The 18,299-nt window shown below is 25.7% G+C and overlaps 1 protein-coding gene across 1 annotated transcript in view; it reads left to right on the forward strand.

Annotated features, from left to right (window-relative positions):
- The window catches only part of LOC117175018 (fibrillin-1-like), a 61,755-nt gene extending 45,647 nt beyond the window's left edge, over nucleotides 1-16,108 (forward strand). Inside the window, exons 16-19 of the mRNA XM_033364522.1 lie at nucleotides 4,225-4,523; nucleotides 7,733-8,152; nucleotides 11,582-11,711; nucleotides 15,259-16,108. Coding sequence (XP_033220413.1) covers nucleotides 4,225-4,523; nucleotides 7,733-8,152; nucleotides 11,582-11,711; nucleotides 15,259-15,670 — 1,261 coding nt within the window. The 3' untranslated portion in view covers nucleotides 15,671-16,108. The remainder of the gene's footprint in view (nucleotides 1-4,224; nucleotides 4,524-7,732; nucleotides 8,153-11,581; nucleotides 11,712-15,258) is intronic.
- The last annotated feature ends 2,191 nt before the right edge of the window (nucleotides 16,109-18,299 follow it).

The following is an 18,299-nucleotide window of genomic DNA, read 5'->3' on the forward strand; positions in this document are numbered from 1 at the left end:
GGGAACGGTTCAGACAGCCCTCACGGTGATGATGGTTTAGGATATTTTATGTCTTTTTACGAAGGGTTGGTCAGTCGAATTTTAGGTGTTCACCAGATTTTAAGATTACAAATATTTTACAAAGATTTTAAGGATATTAAAAGATTTCAAAAGATAACAGAAAGATTTTTAAAAATTTACACATATTTGGAAATATTCTTGAAAGATATCACAGATTTAACAAAGATTTAAGAGGATATTAAAGATTTCAAAGATTTGAAAAAATTTCACGAGGACTTGTACAGCAGATTTCAAGAGTGATAAATCCCCCGTCTTATTACGTAATGAGAAGGAAATATTTATTTAGAAGTGGCTCTTGAAATACATGGAAAAAATCTCTCTCTTTGGAAATTAAAATGAACAATTTTAAAGCTTTTACAACATCTTACAAGATTTTAAAATATTTCAGAATGATTTTAAAGGCTTTCAAAGATCTCCAAGATTTAAAAATATGCTTTACAAAGATTTCAGAAGATATCAAATATTTCAGAAAGATTTCAATGACTCCACAAAGATTTCAGAAGAACTTAAAAAATATTTCAAAGATTTCAGAAAGATTTCCAGGATTCCAGGAAGATTTCAATGACATCACAAAGATTTCCGAAAAACTTCAAAAATAATAAAAATATTTTACAAAGATTTCGAAGATTTTACAAAGATTTCATAAAGATTTAAGAGATTTCATGGATTTCAAAGTTTTCAAAATATTTTAAACATGCAGAATGAGAATTGTGTATATTCCAAAAGATTTTAAAGATTTCAAATAAATAAAATTCATAATTTTAAAAGCTTTAAAAGAGTTAAAAATATACTTTACAAATATTTTAAAATATTTTTTTTAAAGTTATCAAAGGTTTCACAAAGAGTTCAAGGATTCCAAAAACATTTCAATGAGTCCACAAAGATTTCACAAATACTTAAAATATTTTGCAAAGATTTCAATGTTTTCAAAATTGTTATAAAGACTTCAAAAGATCTCCAAGATTTTACATATATTTCAATGTTTTCAAAGATTACGTAATGATTTCAAAGATTTCAAAATATTTGAAAGATTTAACAGATTTTACAAAAATTTCAAAAACTTTTAAAGATTTTAAAGACTTTTGAAGTTTTTCAAGATTCAAAAGTATATTTTACAAAGATTTCAGAAAGATTTCGAGGATTCCAGAAAAATTTCAGAAAGATTTCAAGGATTCCAGAAATATTTCAATGACTCCAAAAAGATTTCAGAAGAACTTCGAAAATATTTCAAAGATTTCACATAGATTTCAATGCTTTCAAAAATTACATAATGATTTCAAAGATTTCAAAATATTTAAAAGATTAAAAAGATTTTACAAAAATTTCAAATACTTTTAATGATTTTAAAATAGCTGTCACAAAAATTTCATAATGATTTCAAGGATTCCAGAAAGATTTCAATGACTTCACAAAGATTTCCGAAAAACTTCAAAAATAATAAAAATATTTTACAAAGATTATAATGTTTCCAAAAATTGTATGGACTTCAAAATACTTCCAAGATTTGAAAATATACTTCACTAAGATTTCGAAGATTTTACAAAGATTAAAGAAGATATCCAAGAATTTAGAAAGATTCCAAATGTTTCAAAGATTTCATAAAGATTTAAGAGATTTCAAGGATTTCAAAGGTTTCAAAATATTTCAGAGATGTAGAATGAAAATTATGTATATTTCAAAAGGTATTAAAGATTTCAAAGAAATAATATTCAGAACTTCAATGACTTCAAAAAATTCCAAACTATACTTCACAAAGATTTTTTAATATTTTTTTTAAGTTATCAAAGATTCCACAAAGAGTTCAAGGATTCCAGAAACATTTCAATGAGTCCACAAAGATTTCAGAAAGACTTCACAAATACTTAAAATATTTTGCAAAGATTTCAATGTTTTCAAAATCGTTATAAAGACTTCAAAAGATTTCTAAGATTTCAAAGTATGCTTCATAAAGTTTTCAAAAGATATCAAAGAATTTAGAAAGATTTCAAGGATTTCAAAAAGATTTCAGAAAAATTTCAAAGTCCAAGAGATTTTCAAGAATTTAAAATATACTTCACAAAGATTTCAACATTTTTCTTAAAGATATACAAAATTTCACAAGGATTTTATTTTGAAAATATGATTTTCTAAAAATCTTGTAATGTTTAAAATTCTGTTTGAATCGCCTCAATTCTTCGAATTTTTTTTATCTTGCCAAATTGAAACATTTTGCTTTAAAATCTTCTACATTCTTTTTAGAAATTTTATAAAATCGTTTGAAATGTTTAAAAACCTTTTTTAATTTTCTCTTAAAGTTAATTTTTGAAAATAAAAAATCATTTCAAATTTTCGGGCGAATCTTAAGAAGATTCTTTTTTTAATCTTTTCAGACCTTGTAAACCTTCTAAATTATTATTCAAAATTTTCCTAAACTTTGTTTAAATTCTGCAAAATTAAAAAAATTGTATTACATTCTTTCAGATTCTTCATTTTTCATTTTCGTGAAACCTTATAAAATTCTTTTTAAATCGTTACAAGTTTTAATTATTTTTGAATTCTTTAAAAAATTTTGAATATCTCTTAAACTTACTCAATTTTTTTCTAAAATGATCTAAAATGGCAAAATGTAAAATTTTTCTTTAAATTCTTTTACGCTTTTCTTTAAAACTTTATGAAATAAATTAAAATGTTTTTAATCTTTTCCAATTTTGTTTAAGAATTCATTACAAAAAAATCATCCCAGCAGAAATCTTGAACAAATTTAATCTCCTCAAGTTTTTCACAATTATTAAAAAGCTTCTATTTTTTCCAATTCTTCAAAATAAGTTTTCGTCCATAATTTAACTTTCCTTAACTCTTTGAAAATGTAAGAAAGTTTACAAATTATAGTGTGGTAGCGAAATGTTATTAGCAGAATCATTTCCTATTATGAAACAATAATTTACAATTAAAATTTTCTCTTCTATCAATGATGTTTAGTACGTAGTCGGCTAAACCTCCCTCCCCCCAAATAACAGACTGTAACGAAATACGAACAACCTCCCCCCCCCCTTTTTAATGTTACGTAATATATGAACGCTCTCGATTACCGAAAAAAACTGGTCTCTAAGAGCCAGCGACACTGGACCTTGCGTATTCGCGGATATGAATTGTTTATGTAGGTCTGAGTCCCCAGACTCGAATAAATATGCGTGCTTTGCAAATTTTGAAGTTTTTTTTAAATTCCGTGATCATAATAATTTTGAGGGAATATTAATTTTTTAATAATTAATGAAGGTACGTGGGTTCAGGAAGTGCTTGGTAAACACGGCGGTTCTTTATTACCCTGGACGCAAGGTCCAGTATCGCTGGCTCTCCTACTAATAGTTGGATCTTCTTACTGGGTTTAAGTTCTAGCTGGAGCGTTTATTTCCCATTATGAAACAATAATTTAGAATTTAAATTGTCTCCTTTTTAATTATGTTTAGAAACATTTAGAAATCAATTTTATGAACAAGTGAAATTATTTATTTAAAAATTTTGATATACAAAGTTTATGATGCAGAAAATTCATATTTTAAAAATATTACGTAGTCGACTAAACCTCCCTCCCTGCAAAAAATAGACCCTAAAGAAACACGAACACCCTCCCCCATTTTTAATGTTACGTAATATGTGAACACTCCCTATTACCCAAAAATATATAGTCTAAGAGCCAGCGACACTGGACCTTGCATCATCGCGGATATTGATAAAAAATTAGGAATGCTAGTTTGCATTTAGGGTAATTACGAACCGCCATGCTGACCTAGCAAATCCTGAACCTATGTATCTTAAATTATTGAAAAATTACTTTTCCCTCATTATCAGAATTGCAGGATTAAAAAAAAAAGTAAATCACGTGAATAGCGGCATCAAGCCCAACTCCTTATGACCGGGCTCATCACCGGGATCATGATGATTTTGAGGGAATATTAATTTTTTAATAATTAATGAAGGTACGCGGGTTTAAGAAGTGCTTGGTAAACACGGCGGTTCGTTATTACCCCGGACGCAAGGTCCAGTGTTTGGCTCCCCTACTAATAGTTAAATTTTCTTACTGGGTTTAAGTTCTAGCTAGAGTGTTATACGCGCGCGCCAACTTTTCTATTAACTTTGATCATTTATCCAATTTTCGGATACCTATATTTTTTAAAATATTTACAGGCCCAGGATACAGTGTCCTGCGGGTTACGAGGTGGGAAGAAGTGGACAGTGTATTGACGTTGATGAGTGTAAATTATCGCCGAATCCTTGTGAGAGGCGAAATATGCAAAAGTGTGTTAATACTATGGGATCATACAGGTGTGAACCTAAAGTTATGTGTAATGCTGGATATAAACCAGATCCCGCATCTGGAAGATATTGCGTCGATGTTGATGAATGTGCTGAAAGAATTCACGAATGCGACCAGGGTCAGACCTGCGAGAACAGACAGGGAGGCTACATGTGTGTATGTCCTCCAGGTGAGGCAAAACAACAATTTTTCACTTTATTTTTTTAATTATTAGCTCTTTCAATTTAAATATCCTTTAACTACCATCTTCTACTTCTACTTCTTTAAGAATGGAATAAAAGAATCAAATTTCTAAAAATAAAGAAAAGCCCTCTCGCAGACTTCACAGCCCAGAATACTCTCGAAATCGGGGAAATAGAGTGATTTTTCAGGAAAATAGGGGAATCAGATTTCAATACGAAACATATCATATTTTGAACAAAATAAACAAATTTTTAATGAAATAGTTGAATTTTCAATCAGAAAGATAATTTTTCAAAGTAGGAGATTAATTTTTAACCAAATAAAAAAAGAATTTTTAAGAAAGTAGTTTAGTTGTCAAATAAAAAGATGAATTTTCAATTAAAATCACAAATATTCTACTAAAAAAGGAACATTCTTAGTCAAAATATGTAATAGTTGGTATAACAAACAAAACAGATTTTAATTTTCAATAAAAAAACATTTGAATTCAATCAAAAAGGATAATTTTTCAACAAAATAGTTGAATTGTCAAAAAAAGAGATGAATTTTCAAAGAAAAAAAAATATTCTGAAAAACATTTTCAATTAAAAAAAGAACATTTTCAACCAAAAGGTTTACATTTGAAACGAATATTTTACAAAACAGTTAATTTTCAATCAAATAGTTGAGTTCTTAAGCAAAATAGTTGAATGTACAATCCAAAGACACGAATTTTCTACAAAAAATTTAACTTTCAAGCCAAAAAGATGAGTTTTCGACAAAAAAACTGGAATCTTTAAACTAAAAATATGAATTTCTAACAAAAAAGTTAATTTTCAGCCTAATGCATTTTTAATCATTATAGTTGAATTTTCAACCCAAAAGTACAAATTTTCAACAAAATAGTTGAATCTGCAATCAAAGAAGTTAAATCTTTAACCCCAAAAACGAATTTTCTATAAAATTTTCCACCAAAAATTGGCATTTTTTCCAAAATAGATGAATGTTTATTTAAAAAAAAATTTGTTCAGAATAATTAAATTCTAAACAAAAATCTTTGTCACGATTTGAAAGTCCCTTGTTGTAAATTTCGGATAAAGAAAGTACTTCAAGCAATTTTTAGAATAGAAGTAGTATTTCAAAGAAGAAATATTTCTGAATTATAATAGAAATTTTCTCAAATTCTTCGTTGCGAATTCATCTTTTTTTTAGTTCAAATTCAACTACTTTGTTAAAAGTTAATCTCTTTTTTTAATTAATTTTGTTAGCTAAAGGTTCATCATTTTAAATTAAAATTCATCTCTGGTTGAAAATGTAACTAGTTTTTTGAAAATTAATTGATACTTTTTGTGAGAATTTAACTTTTTGGTTGAAAATTGATATTTAGAACTTCAAAATTAAACTATTTCTTTGAAAATATATGTACTTTGCTGCATTATTTTTGTAGAAAATTAATCTTTGTGATTGGAAATTCATCTTTTTGGCATAAAATTCTACTAATCCAATTAGAGATTCATCATTTTATTTGAAAATTCAATGGTTTGATTAAAAATTAATTTCTTTAAATGAAAATTAAACCATTCCATTTTTAGTTAAACATTTATGTTTTCTAGTTCAAAATTCAACAATTTAAATGAAAATTTGTATTTTTTGATTGAAAATTCACCTGTTTGGCCTGAAAGTTCATATTTTTGTTAAAAAATCTTCTTTTTTTGTAGAAAATTATCTTTCTCTTTGAAAGTTAAATTTATTGTTTAAAAATTCTTCTTGTCAATTAAAAATTCAAGTATTCTATTTAAAATATTTATAATTTAAGTTAAAAATTTATATTTTATTTTGGAAATAAAATTATTCCGTTTAAAGTTAAACTCTTTTGTTAAAAATTAATTCATATTTGGTTGAAGATTCATCGTTTTAAATAAAAGTGCATTTTTTGTTTGAAAAATGATGTGTTTGATTGAAAACTATTTCTTTCATTAGGTTTTTTTATTCCAGTCGAATATTCCATAATTTTAGTTTAAAATTAATCTTTTTGCTTAAACATTCATTTTTTGACTAAAAATTTAATTTCTCCATTTCTGGTTTGAAAAATGACATTTTTGAGTTAAAAATTATTTTTTTTTTGTAGAAATTAATCTTTTTGCACAAAAATTCAATTAATCTCGTTCAATGTTCATAATTTCAGTTAGAAATTCATCTTTTAAGTTTAAAATGCAAGTGTTGTAGTTAAATATTTACAATTTTATTTTAAAATGTTATAACTTTCGTTGACAATGTAACTGTTTTCTTTTTAAACTTAGTTTTTTGTTGTTCTTGAAAGTTAGTTTTTTCGTTAAAATAATTTTTTAAACTAATAATTTAACTTATTCCAATTAAAAATTTCACAATTGTAGTTAAAAATTCATCTTTTTGTTAAACATTAATTTTTTAAACTAAAAATTTGAATATTTTATTTTTTTCGTTGACAACGGTTGATCTTTCTTAGTCAAAACCTAATTTTTTTCATTGAAAATTGAACTATTTCAGTTGAAGATTAATTGTTGTAGTTGAAAACTCTTATATTTAGTTGAAAATTAATTTTTTCAGCTAAAATTGGTTACTATTCCATTTTCAGTTGAGAATTATTATTTTTTTAGTTCAAAATTTAACTATTTGATCGAAAATTTATCTTATTTAATTAAAAATCAAACTATTTCGTTAAAATTTCATGTATTTTGTTGAAAAATTGTATTTTTTGTTAGAAAAGTGAACTTTTTATTCGTAAATGAATCTTCTTGTTTGAAAATGCAAGCGCTCCAGTTGAATGTTTATTATAATATTTTATAATTGAACTATTTGGTTGAAAATCCGTTTTTTGTTTGCAAACTAATTTTTCCTACTAAAAGTTTAACTATACCATTTGTTATTTAAAACTGATATTTTGAGTGCAAAATTTAAATATTTGTTTCAAAAACCGAGAATTTAAAAATGTTGCCAAATCGACACATAGTAGACTTTTCTTATCGAATTATGTTCATTTAAGTTCGAATTTACGCGAAAAAATGAAAAAAGGGGAAGTTTCTTGAAAACCAATAAAAAAAGAAGATTTTTTTGAAAAGCGGAAAATGGTGAATAGGGAAAAGGGTGTAAAGTTTGCCATAAAATTAAAAAATGTACTCTTCTTCATTCGAATTTGCCTCTGCCCTGATAGTACAATTTGAATTTCAATGATTTTAGGGCATTCTGTCGGGCCCAATAAGACCTGTGTCGATATAGACGAGTGCAGTCTCTACAGTGGAAAGACTTGTGGTCCTGGAGGTCACTGCGAGAACACAGTGGGTTCTTTTCGTTGCACGTGTGAGTCAGGTTTCGAAAATTCTCCCGGGGCAGGTGGCGCCTGTCAAGACATCAACGAGTGTGAATCCATGCCAGGAATATGTCAACATCTGTGCTCAAACACTTGGGGAAGTTACAGATGTGGTTGCGAGTCTGGATACAGACTCAATTCAGACAACAGATCCTGTTCAGATATCGATGAGTGCACTGAATTCAAGGACAATAATTTGTGCATTGGCATGTGTGATAACACCCCAGGAAGCTATGGCTGCAGGTGTCCTGAAGGATATAGACTGGGAACGGATGGACGCACTTGCCAAGGTGAGTTCATAATTTGTTTACATTTCAATTTTTTCCTACTTAATTTGTGCAGACGACAATGTATTCCTGATTTTATTACTGGTTCATCGAAAAATAACGTGAGATGATTTGGAGAGAGCTTTTTACAAAAAAGTTAGATTTTCAACGAAAAAGATGAATTCTCATCCATGCAAATTGATTTTATACTAAAAGAGACGAGATCTGAATAAATATATAAATTTTTAACTAAATAGTTGAATTTAAACCAAAAAAAAAAATGTTAATTTTCTACCATAAAAGATGAATTTTCAACAAATAACACAAATTTTCAATCAAATAGTTGAATTTTTTCACTTGTAAAAATGAATTTTTAAACTAAAAGGCAACTTTTTAAACAAGAGTGGAATAAATCAATTTTTGTTGGGCTAAAATTAATTTTTAATGAAAGAAAAATGAATTTTTTACAAAACAGTTGCATTTTCAAATGAAAATTATCCGTTTTTAACCCACAATAGAATAGTTGCATTTTCAGTTAAAAAAAATAATTTTCCATAGCAAAATAATCATTTGCAACAAAACAGTTGGATTTTAACCAAATAATTGATTTTTGAAACAAAAATTTTAAACTAATGGTTGAATTTTTTAAACAAAAATGTTCATATTCTACCCAAAAAGATAAATTTTAAACAAGTGACAATTTTTTAACTAAAAATAGAATAGATTAATTTTTATTGCAAAAAAATTCATTTTCAATAAAAGAAAAATTAATTTTCTACAAAAGAGTTGAATTTTTAATCTGAAAATATGAATTTTCAACAAAAAACCTTATTTTTATCCAAAAAGTTTAATTTTAGACGAAATAGTAGTTTTTATTTCAGCCAAGGAGTTTAATTTAAATTCTGAGGAGGGGAATTTTCAACAAAATACACACATTTTCACTAAATAGTTCAATTTTATCCAAGAGGATCAATTTTTTAGCATAAAAGATTAATTTTTTGCCAGGTAGATGAATTTTTAACTAAAAAATATAAATTTCACAACAAAAATTGAGTAGTTAAATTTTTGGTGAAAAAAACTAATTTTGAACAACAAAAATAAATTTTCTACAAAACAGTGGAATTTTCAACAAAACCGTTGAAATTTCAGTTCAAAATATAACATTTCAAATAAGAAGATTGATTTTCTACTGCAAAAGACGAATTTTCAACGAAATACGTTATATTTAAATTTTCAAACATACAAAATGGATCAATTTTTAAGGAAATACTTACATAATTTTTTAACTAAATAGTTGAATTTTCAACTGCGAAAATTCATTTTCTACTAAAAAAGACGAATAATAACAAATTACATAAATTTGCAACCAAATAGTTAAATTCTTAAACTTAAAAAGATCGATTTTTAAACCACAAATGTAAATTTTTAACCAAAAAAGGAATAGTTAAATTTCCATAAAAAAAAAATAATTTTGAAGAAAATACACATATCTTCAACCAAATGCTTAAATCTTAAACCAAAGGAGATTCATTTGCTAGTATAAAAAACTAATTTTTTAACAAAATATATGAATTTTTAACCAAATAATTCAATTTTCAACTAAAAAAGATAAATTTTTAGCCAAAAATGGCATAGTTCAATTTACAGTTAAATAAATTAATTTGCGATAACAAAAAACTAATTTTTTATAAATTAGTTTTATTTTCAATTAAAATTTTTAATTTTCAACAATAAAAGATTATATGTTAGGCAGATAGTTGCATGTTGAACGAAAAAAGATAACATTTTTACAAAAAGAGATGAATTTTTAAACCAAATAAGAAAAAAATTGCAATGAAACTGTTCCATTTTCAAATTAAAATGATAACTTTAATACAATTCTTGAAATTAAAAAAAAATAAATTGTGAAAATAGTATTAAATTTTTAACCCAAACAGATAAATTCCTGACGCAATATTCAAAAGTAGAATTTTCAAACGTAAAGCATAAACTTTTAACCAAAAATAGTGGGTTTTTCTTATTGCTTTCTATTAATAAATATCACATTTAAGTGTATACGTGATATAAAAAAAAATAAAGTCTGGTATAAGTAAATAGGAATTTTGATCTTTCAAAATATATAAATATGAGGTTAAAAAACGGGAAATTATGCTTATAAAATAAAAGTTAACTTTCCATTGCACACTAGGGTAGCTCACAAATGCTTTTTTTAGAGGGCAACGAACCCCCAAATTCATTCCAAATCCGAAAAAAGACATTCCCTAATTTTTTTAAATATTTTTTTTTCGATTTGACTTGAAGTTTACCATGTAAAATGCATGGGGAAGAATCACTTTTTTGAGTTTTTGAAATAATTTTTTAGGGTTTGAAAACATATGACGGGAAAGTATGGGGGCCTATTGAGAATTATCCAACGAAGAATTTCATGTATCAGACATATGGGTTTGACACCCCTAACACACCATCATGAGTACCTGAAAACTACCCTTAAAACCAAAAATGTCCATTCTTCATGAAATCGACCTTTTGAGCACTGTATTCTCATATTGTTTTACTTAAAATTATTACTTGAGTCTAGTGGAATATTTATTATCATTGGTTAATTAATTATTAATTATTCAAGCCAATGCAATTTGTTTAAACAATTTTTTTTCTAAAATTTCCCCCCCCCCCCTCCTTAAAATTATTACTATTAGTCTAGTGTAACATTTAATAACATGGGTTTATTAATTTTTAATTGTTTAAACAAATGTAATTTGTTTGAATAATTTTGTTGAAAATTCCTTTTTTTCCTCAAAATTTATACTATGGGTCTAGTGGAATATTTATCAGTAATAATGAATTAATGATTAATAATTAATTTATTAATAATAAATTTATAAGTTATATTTAAGTAATAATTTTTATTTTTAAAAAATTCAAAAAAATAAAATTAATCCAACAATGTTGAAAAATATTCGACTGAAGAAATATTAATAATTTTTATTAAAATAATAATTGAACAAATTCCATTTGTTTAAAAAATTGGAAATTAATGAAATAATGTTAATAAATATTTCACTAAACCAATAGTAATAATTTTTAAAGCAAAAAACGAATTTTAGAAAAAAATTCTTTAAAGAAATTCCATTTGTTAAAATAATAAACAATTAAGTAACCAATGTTAATAAATATTCCACTAGACTAATAGTAATAATTTTTAGGGGTTAGTTAAAACGAATTTTCGTAAACAAGAATTATTTAAACAATTTCCATTTATTTAAATAATTAAATATTAATTAACCAATGACAATAAATATTCCACTAGATAAATATTAATAATTTTAAGTAAAAAAAGACGAGAATACATTGTTCAAAAGGTCGATTTCATGAAGAATTGACAGTTTAAAAAATTAGTTTCAGTTTACGGCAAGTCGAGACTTGACTAATTATATTTCTTTTTCTTTTTTAAAGATATTGATGAGTGTGCCATGGGACAAGTTTGTGCCAATTCGAATGAAATGTGCCAAAATACTCGAGGTGGATTCAGATGTAACAAGATTGATTGTCCCTCGGGTTACTATTTAGATAGTGAAAAGAAGAAGTAAGTACATAACAATTTACCTGCGAATTTAAAATATCAGAGTGGCTGCAGTTCAGGAAAAACCTGGTAATAAGGGAAAAGTCAGGGAATTTTCCTCGTCAGGGAAAACTAGGGATTTTTGAAAAAAAATGCCAAAAGTCAGGGAATTCCTGGAAGAAGTACTTTAAGTTAGTGTCGTGCCAAAAATAACGTGCCTGAGGAAGTAATCTTTTGTTTGATTTTGAGAATTTAAATGATATTATCAGTCATGTCTTATGAAAGAAAAAATTTGATTTTTTATGGCAATATTTTGAAATTGAAAAGAAATAATGATTTAATAATAGTTTTTGTAAATGATTTTTTCCTTACTGACTCTTCGTACCAATTAAAAAAAAACGGTTAAATTTTAATATATCATGGCTTATTCTTTCGGGGGGGGGGGGGGGATTTCCTATAACTATAATTTTTCCAATTTAAAAACAGTAAATAATTTTCAAATTTAATTATAAAATACTTAGAAAGAAAACTTTACTTTCAAAATTGGAAACAGTAAAGTCGTAGAGAATGTTTTAACCGAAAAAGTAATTTATTAATTACTAAAATTAAAAAAATTATAAAAAATTGGTATGAAGCGATAGCAAAACAAAATTAATGGGAAAATAACATTGTTAACAAATTTTTCTGTAAGTTTTAATACTTTTTCATCGAAAATAATGTTTTTGATTTAAAATTAAATTCTATTCCAGAATTATTTTGAAACTTGTAATCGATTTCAATCATTTCAAGGGATTTTAAAGAATTATAAATATTTTAGTATATTTTTAAAAATTCCATGGATTTTTCAAGATTTTTGACAAGTTAAATGGGTTTCATCAGATTTCAGATAATTTTAGATAATTGAGGATATTTTAAAAGATTCCAAAGAATTTTTAATAGATTTGAATAATTTGAAGATATTCCAAAGGATTTAAAGATTTTAGGATATTTGTAAAACTTCGAAGGAATTTTCAAGAGCTTCAAAGTTTTAAAAGATTAAAAAATATTTCATAATATTTTGAGATATTTGAAGGGAATGCAAAAGATTTCAAAGGATCTAAAACGTTTTGAATATTTTAAAATATTCCAAAGGAATGGTGTTTTAATACATTTTTTAGGATTTCACAGGATTGAATAATATTGTAATGGATTTCAAAGTATTTATTCATAAGAATTGAGGGATTTAGTAGGGTTTAATTACAATGGACTTCAAAGTATTTCAAGGGATTAAAAATATTGTAGGATTTTTTAAAATATTCCAAGGAATTTTCAAATTATTTAAGTAATTTAAGGGGGTTTCAACGGATTTGTAATATTGTAAAGCATTTTAAAAGATACCAATGCATTTTCAAGAGCTTTAAAAACTTTTAAGGGATTTTTTTCAAATATTTCCCAAGATGTTAAAAAATTTAAACATTTTTAGACTATTTTAAAAGATTTCAAGAAATTTTGAATAGATTTAAATAATTTAAATGGATTTTAAAAGATTAAAAATATTCTAGGCCATTTTTGTCAATTTTAAAGAATTCTTAAAAAGCCTAACCAAAATTTCAAGGAATGTCATACAATGTCAAAAGGATTCTAAACATTTTAGAGTATTTAAAAACAAATTAAGGACTTTTCATCAGCTTTAAAATATCGCAATAAATTTACAAATATTTTCAATATTTTAGGGTATTTACAAATATTCCAAGAATTTTCCAATTTATTTTAGTAATTGAATGGGATTTCGAAAGATTAAAAAAATGTAGGGTATTTTAAAAGAATCGAAGACAATTTTCATATATTTCAATCATTTCAAGACATTTTAGAGGATTTGAAAGAATTTAGAATATTTTTCAAAATTCCAATGAAGTTTCAAGATTTTTACAAAGTTTCAAGGATTTCGAAGGATTCGTAATATTTAAGGGTATTTTAAATGATTCCAAGGATTTTAATGATTTTAAGGGATTTAAACAAATTTACATGAATTTGTAAAGAGTTTCCTAGATTTTTGAAAGATATATAGAACTATTTTAAGGAATTTATAAAATTTTAATGGATTTCAAAGAATTTATTGACAAGAAATGAGGGATTTCGTAGGGTTTCAAATATTGGAAGAGATTTTTATATATTTTTTGCAAGTCATTTGAATTAATCAATGTGATCAATTAATTAAATTATTTAAAATAAATAATTAACTTTAGTTAATTTATTACTCATTTATCCTGAAATCTTTTAAATAATTTTGAATTTTCTTTATTTATTTTTTTTCAGTCTCTAGATTTTTTGCATTCCCTTAATTTCTTATAAATTCACTGAAATCAAATGAAATTTAAGAAATTCTAGTTTTCGTTTAATTCAGCTTGAAGTTTTTAAAACTTACCTTTATTTTTAGGCATTTCATAAAACTTTTTTTTTAAGTACCTTCAATTTTTCTGAACTCATTTCAAACTTATTAAATTCGATGAAGTTTGCATATTTTTAAAATGTTTTCAATTTACTTGAACCTTTGTTTAAATTCACCATCCATTCTTATTATTTTTTCCAATTCATTTAATTTAAAAAAATGTAACTTGAACTGTTTTGAAATCTTATGAATCGAATTCTTTTAAATTCAAAAGAACTTTATTCACATTAATGTATAGAATTCCTAAAAATACAACCAAGAATCCAACGAGCAAATATGGACAACCACCATAAATTCTCCTATTTTAATTTAAAAAAGAACCATGTAAAAAAAATCTCTGGACAAAAATAAAAAGAAGAAAGAAAAATGAGAAAGCCACCAATCAAAACCCCTTCCTTCTCTTTTTTTAATTTCTTTCGTCTTTTTTATTCTTATTATTGCCTTGATAAGAATGCTGTGTGAATACCAAAACGTTGGTGAATATTATTTATAAATGTTCTTTTATTTTGATAATAAAAACAATAAAAAAGAAGAAAGAAAGAAGAAAAAGAGAAGGACGGGGATTTAATTGGCTGCTTTCTCATTCTTCTTTCCTCGTTTTTTATTTTTGTCCATAATTTTTTCCATTTAAAGGGGGATATTTTTTCAATTACAATAGGAGTATTTTATGTTAGTTGTCCAAATTTAGGCGTTTTATTCTTGGTTTTATTTTCGGGAATTCTATACATTAACTTGATTATTGGACGTTAAATAGGATTTTAAATTATTTTCTAATCTAATTTAAAATTCTTAGATTTTAATTATTCAAATTATTAATGCAAATTAGGCGCTTTGGGTTATTTCGTCAATTTAAATTGGACAAAATGTACATTAAAAAAAAAATTGTATTCAATTTATAAAAGGTTCTATATTAAAAATGTTAGAAGAATTCCATTTTAGTCTTTAAATATAAATTTGGTGTTTCCAAATCTTTACACCGATAAATAATTAGTCAGGGAATAATCAAAAAAACGTCAAACTATTTTGAAAAATAATTTTTCGCAGCCACCCTGAATACATTTGAGCTAAAATTTCAATTTTTCTTTCTAATCGCAAAAAATGTTGATTTGCCGTATAAATAATTGTACAAAATAAATGTTTTAGCCGTTGTGTGAAAGCTTCTCGATATTGCCTAATATCAGACGTGGCATGTTTGCGTCAACCATCTCATTATTCTTACAACTTCATAACATTCGTGAGTAATTTGCCAATGCCAGTAAGAACTGGCCAACTCGAGCTTTTCACGATGAGAGGAACTCACTTGCCAGGATCCACTTTACAATTTAGCATGTCCTTCATCGAAGCTAGAGCACCTCCTGGTGTAGTGCGAGCCACAGAATCCTGTTTTGCTATGCGAAGAATTGCCCCATCGCAAGTAGTCCTAGCTTTAATAAAACCGATCCAAGGACCCCAAGAAATTCAACTTGACCTCAGCATGGAAATCTATCACAACACAGGCTTTGTTGGAAGCGCTGTCGCTAAGATATTCATATTCGTGACTCAATACGATTTTTAAAATGGATTTATAATTTGGAACAAGCATAGTCTTATTTTTGTACAAGTATTGCGTCATTTTTTAAGGGCAGGCACCAGTAAACTTAAGAATAACGTTTCATTGAAATTGCATACTTTTAAAATTCATTTTTTCCTTCCCGCACTGAAAAAATGGTTAGTTGGGCCAACTATTTAGTTTTTATGATATGGTCAGTGGTTACACGGAATTTTTTCCAATTATGGGCCATCTATAAACTACTTTAGCTAAAGAGATAAATTTTTAACAGAAACAGACGAATTAAAAAAAAAAATTTCCACCAAACAGGTGCATTAACAACCAAATGGATGTACTTTCCAGTAAAAGAGATGAATTTTCCCAAACATAGTTAAAGATTTAACCAAATAGCTTAATATTCAAGCCAAAAAGACGATTTTTTGTCAAGACAGTTGAATTTTAAAAAAGGGTTACTTTTCAACCAACAAAAATAAGTTTTCAAGCAAGAAGGATTACTTTTCTATCATTGAAGATGAATTTTTAATCCAAAAGGATAGATTTTTAATAACATAATTGAAGTATCGACCAAAAATAGATTTTTAACAAAAAAGTTTAATTTTCAGCATAAAAAGATGCATTTTCAATTAAATAGTCGAACTTTCATACATAACATATTAAAATTTGATTAAATATTTGAATTTTCAACAAAAGAGTCAATTCTTTAAGCTAAAAAGTCGAATCTTTCAGAAAAAAGTGGACTTTTCATTCAAAAAAGATGAATTTTTAACTAAAAAGATAATTTTTAATCAAGAAAAATGAATTTTTAACAATATAGTTGAATTTGCAACAAAAAAGTTAAACTTTTAACAAACAAGATTATATTATATCCAAAAAGAGAACTTTCAACAAAATACATGACTTTTCTACCAAGTAGATGAATTTTTAATTTATACAATACATACAGGATAAAGTTTCAACCAAATATGGAATAGTTACATTTTCAAATAAAAAAACAATTAAAAAAGAAAAATGAACTTTCAACCAAGATGATTAATTTTCAAACGAGAAGAATAATATTCCACCAAAAATAACCAATTTTTAACAAAATACATAATTTTAGAACAAAATTTCTGTATTTTAAAGCAGAAAAGATGAGTTATCTACAAAAAAGTTGAATTTTTAAGTTTTAAAATATAAAAGATAAAGTTTCAAACAAAAATGGAATACTTAAATTTTCAGATGAAAAGAAATAATTTTACGAAAAAATGAATTTTCAAAAAAAGTTGTTAAATTTCAAGCAAAAATATGAATTTTCGACCATGAAGATTAAAGGTCGACCAAAAATGACGGATTTTGAACATAATATATAAATTTAGGACAAAATGATTTAATTTTAGGAAAAAGTTATTCAATTTGAAAGATGAATTATCTTGAATTTTCAAGTTAAAAAGATGAATTTCATACAAAATAGTAGCATTTTTGACAGAAAAGTTAATTTGAAAGAAAAATTTTAATTTTCAACCATAATTATAAATCTTTATTAGAATAAAATACATTTTTTTGCAAATTAGTTCAACTTTATGTTAAATCATCGACTTTTCAACCAAAAATGATTAATTCTAAACCAAGCATGTAACAGTTGATATTTTAATCAAACAATTGCAGTTTCAACCAAAAAGGAATAATTTTCCACCAGGAAGATTAAATTGATTCCAAGAAAGAAGAATTTTCAACAAAAGACATACATTTTTATTCAAAAAGTTGAAGTTTGAACTAGAAAGGAAAGCAGTTACATTTCTGACAAAAACATATTTTGTTAAGAATTTGGTTGCATTTTGAACAAATTAATCAAATTGTCAACCAAATGATAGAATTTTTAACCAAACAAGATGAATTCCGCACCCAAACTATAATAGTAACCTTATCAATAACAAAATTATTTGGGACAACCATATTATTATCTAGTGGTACTAATTGAATAATCACTGTAACTAATAACATAATTGTGTCAACTAATAAAATAACAGTACCATAACTTACTAACTAAATAATTCGCCCAATTAACCGTTTTTTGAGTGCGCAATGCTTATTTAAAGAAGCGGCGAGTGTATTTACTTTGAAGTTTAAATAATTGCAATTTACGAATTATTGAGACGTCAAAAGATCCAAAGAGAGTCGATTTAATTTAAATTTTAAGATTCTTCAAAGATTAAATAAGGGTAGAGTTTTATTTTCTTAAAAAGACGGAGCTGATTGCTTTGTTTGTATAGATTCTTAATTCTTACATTTTAGATATGTCTGTAATATTAGGTTTTAAATGAGAGAGATTTAATGTGAGAGATTTTAATGAAAGAGAATGAATAAAGGAAAATAATCTAAAGCTAGAAATGTCATATGTTTTTCGTGTTATCCTTATCCTTTTTGGGAAAAACAACATTTTTTAGGTGCCATTAAATAAAATTAATGTTTAGCGTTCGCAGATGATAAGGTTGTTATGGCAGAGTCTATCGAAGACCTACGAAGAATGTTGAATAAACTAGATGAAAGCATGAACAGCATGGGCCTCAAAATTAACGCAAATAAAACAAAAACTATGGTGTTTGAAGGAAAGAGTGAGAAAACACTATGCAATATTTTATTAAATGATGAGAGAATT

The sequence above is a fragment of the Belonocnema kinseyi genome, chromosome 6 (genome assembly GCF_010883055.1).
Source record: "Belonocnema kinseyi isolate 2016_QV_RU_SX_M_011 chromosome 6, B_treatae_v1, whole genome shotgun sequence".
Taxonomy (NCBI): domain Eukaryota; kingdom Metazoa; phylum Arthropoda; class Insecta; order Hymenoptera; family Cynipidae; genus Belonocnema; species Belonocnema kinseyi.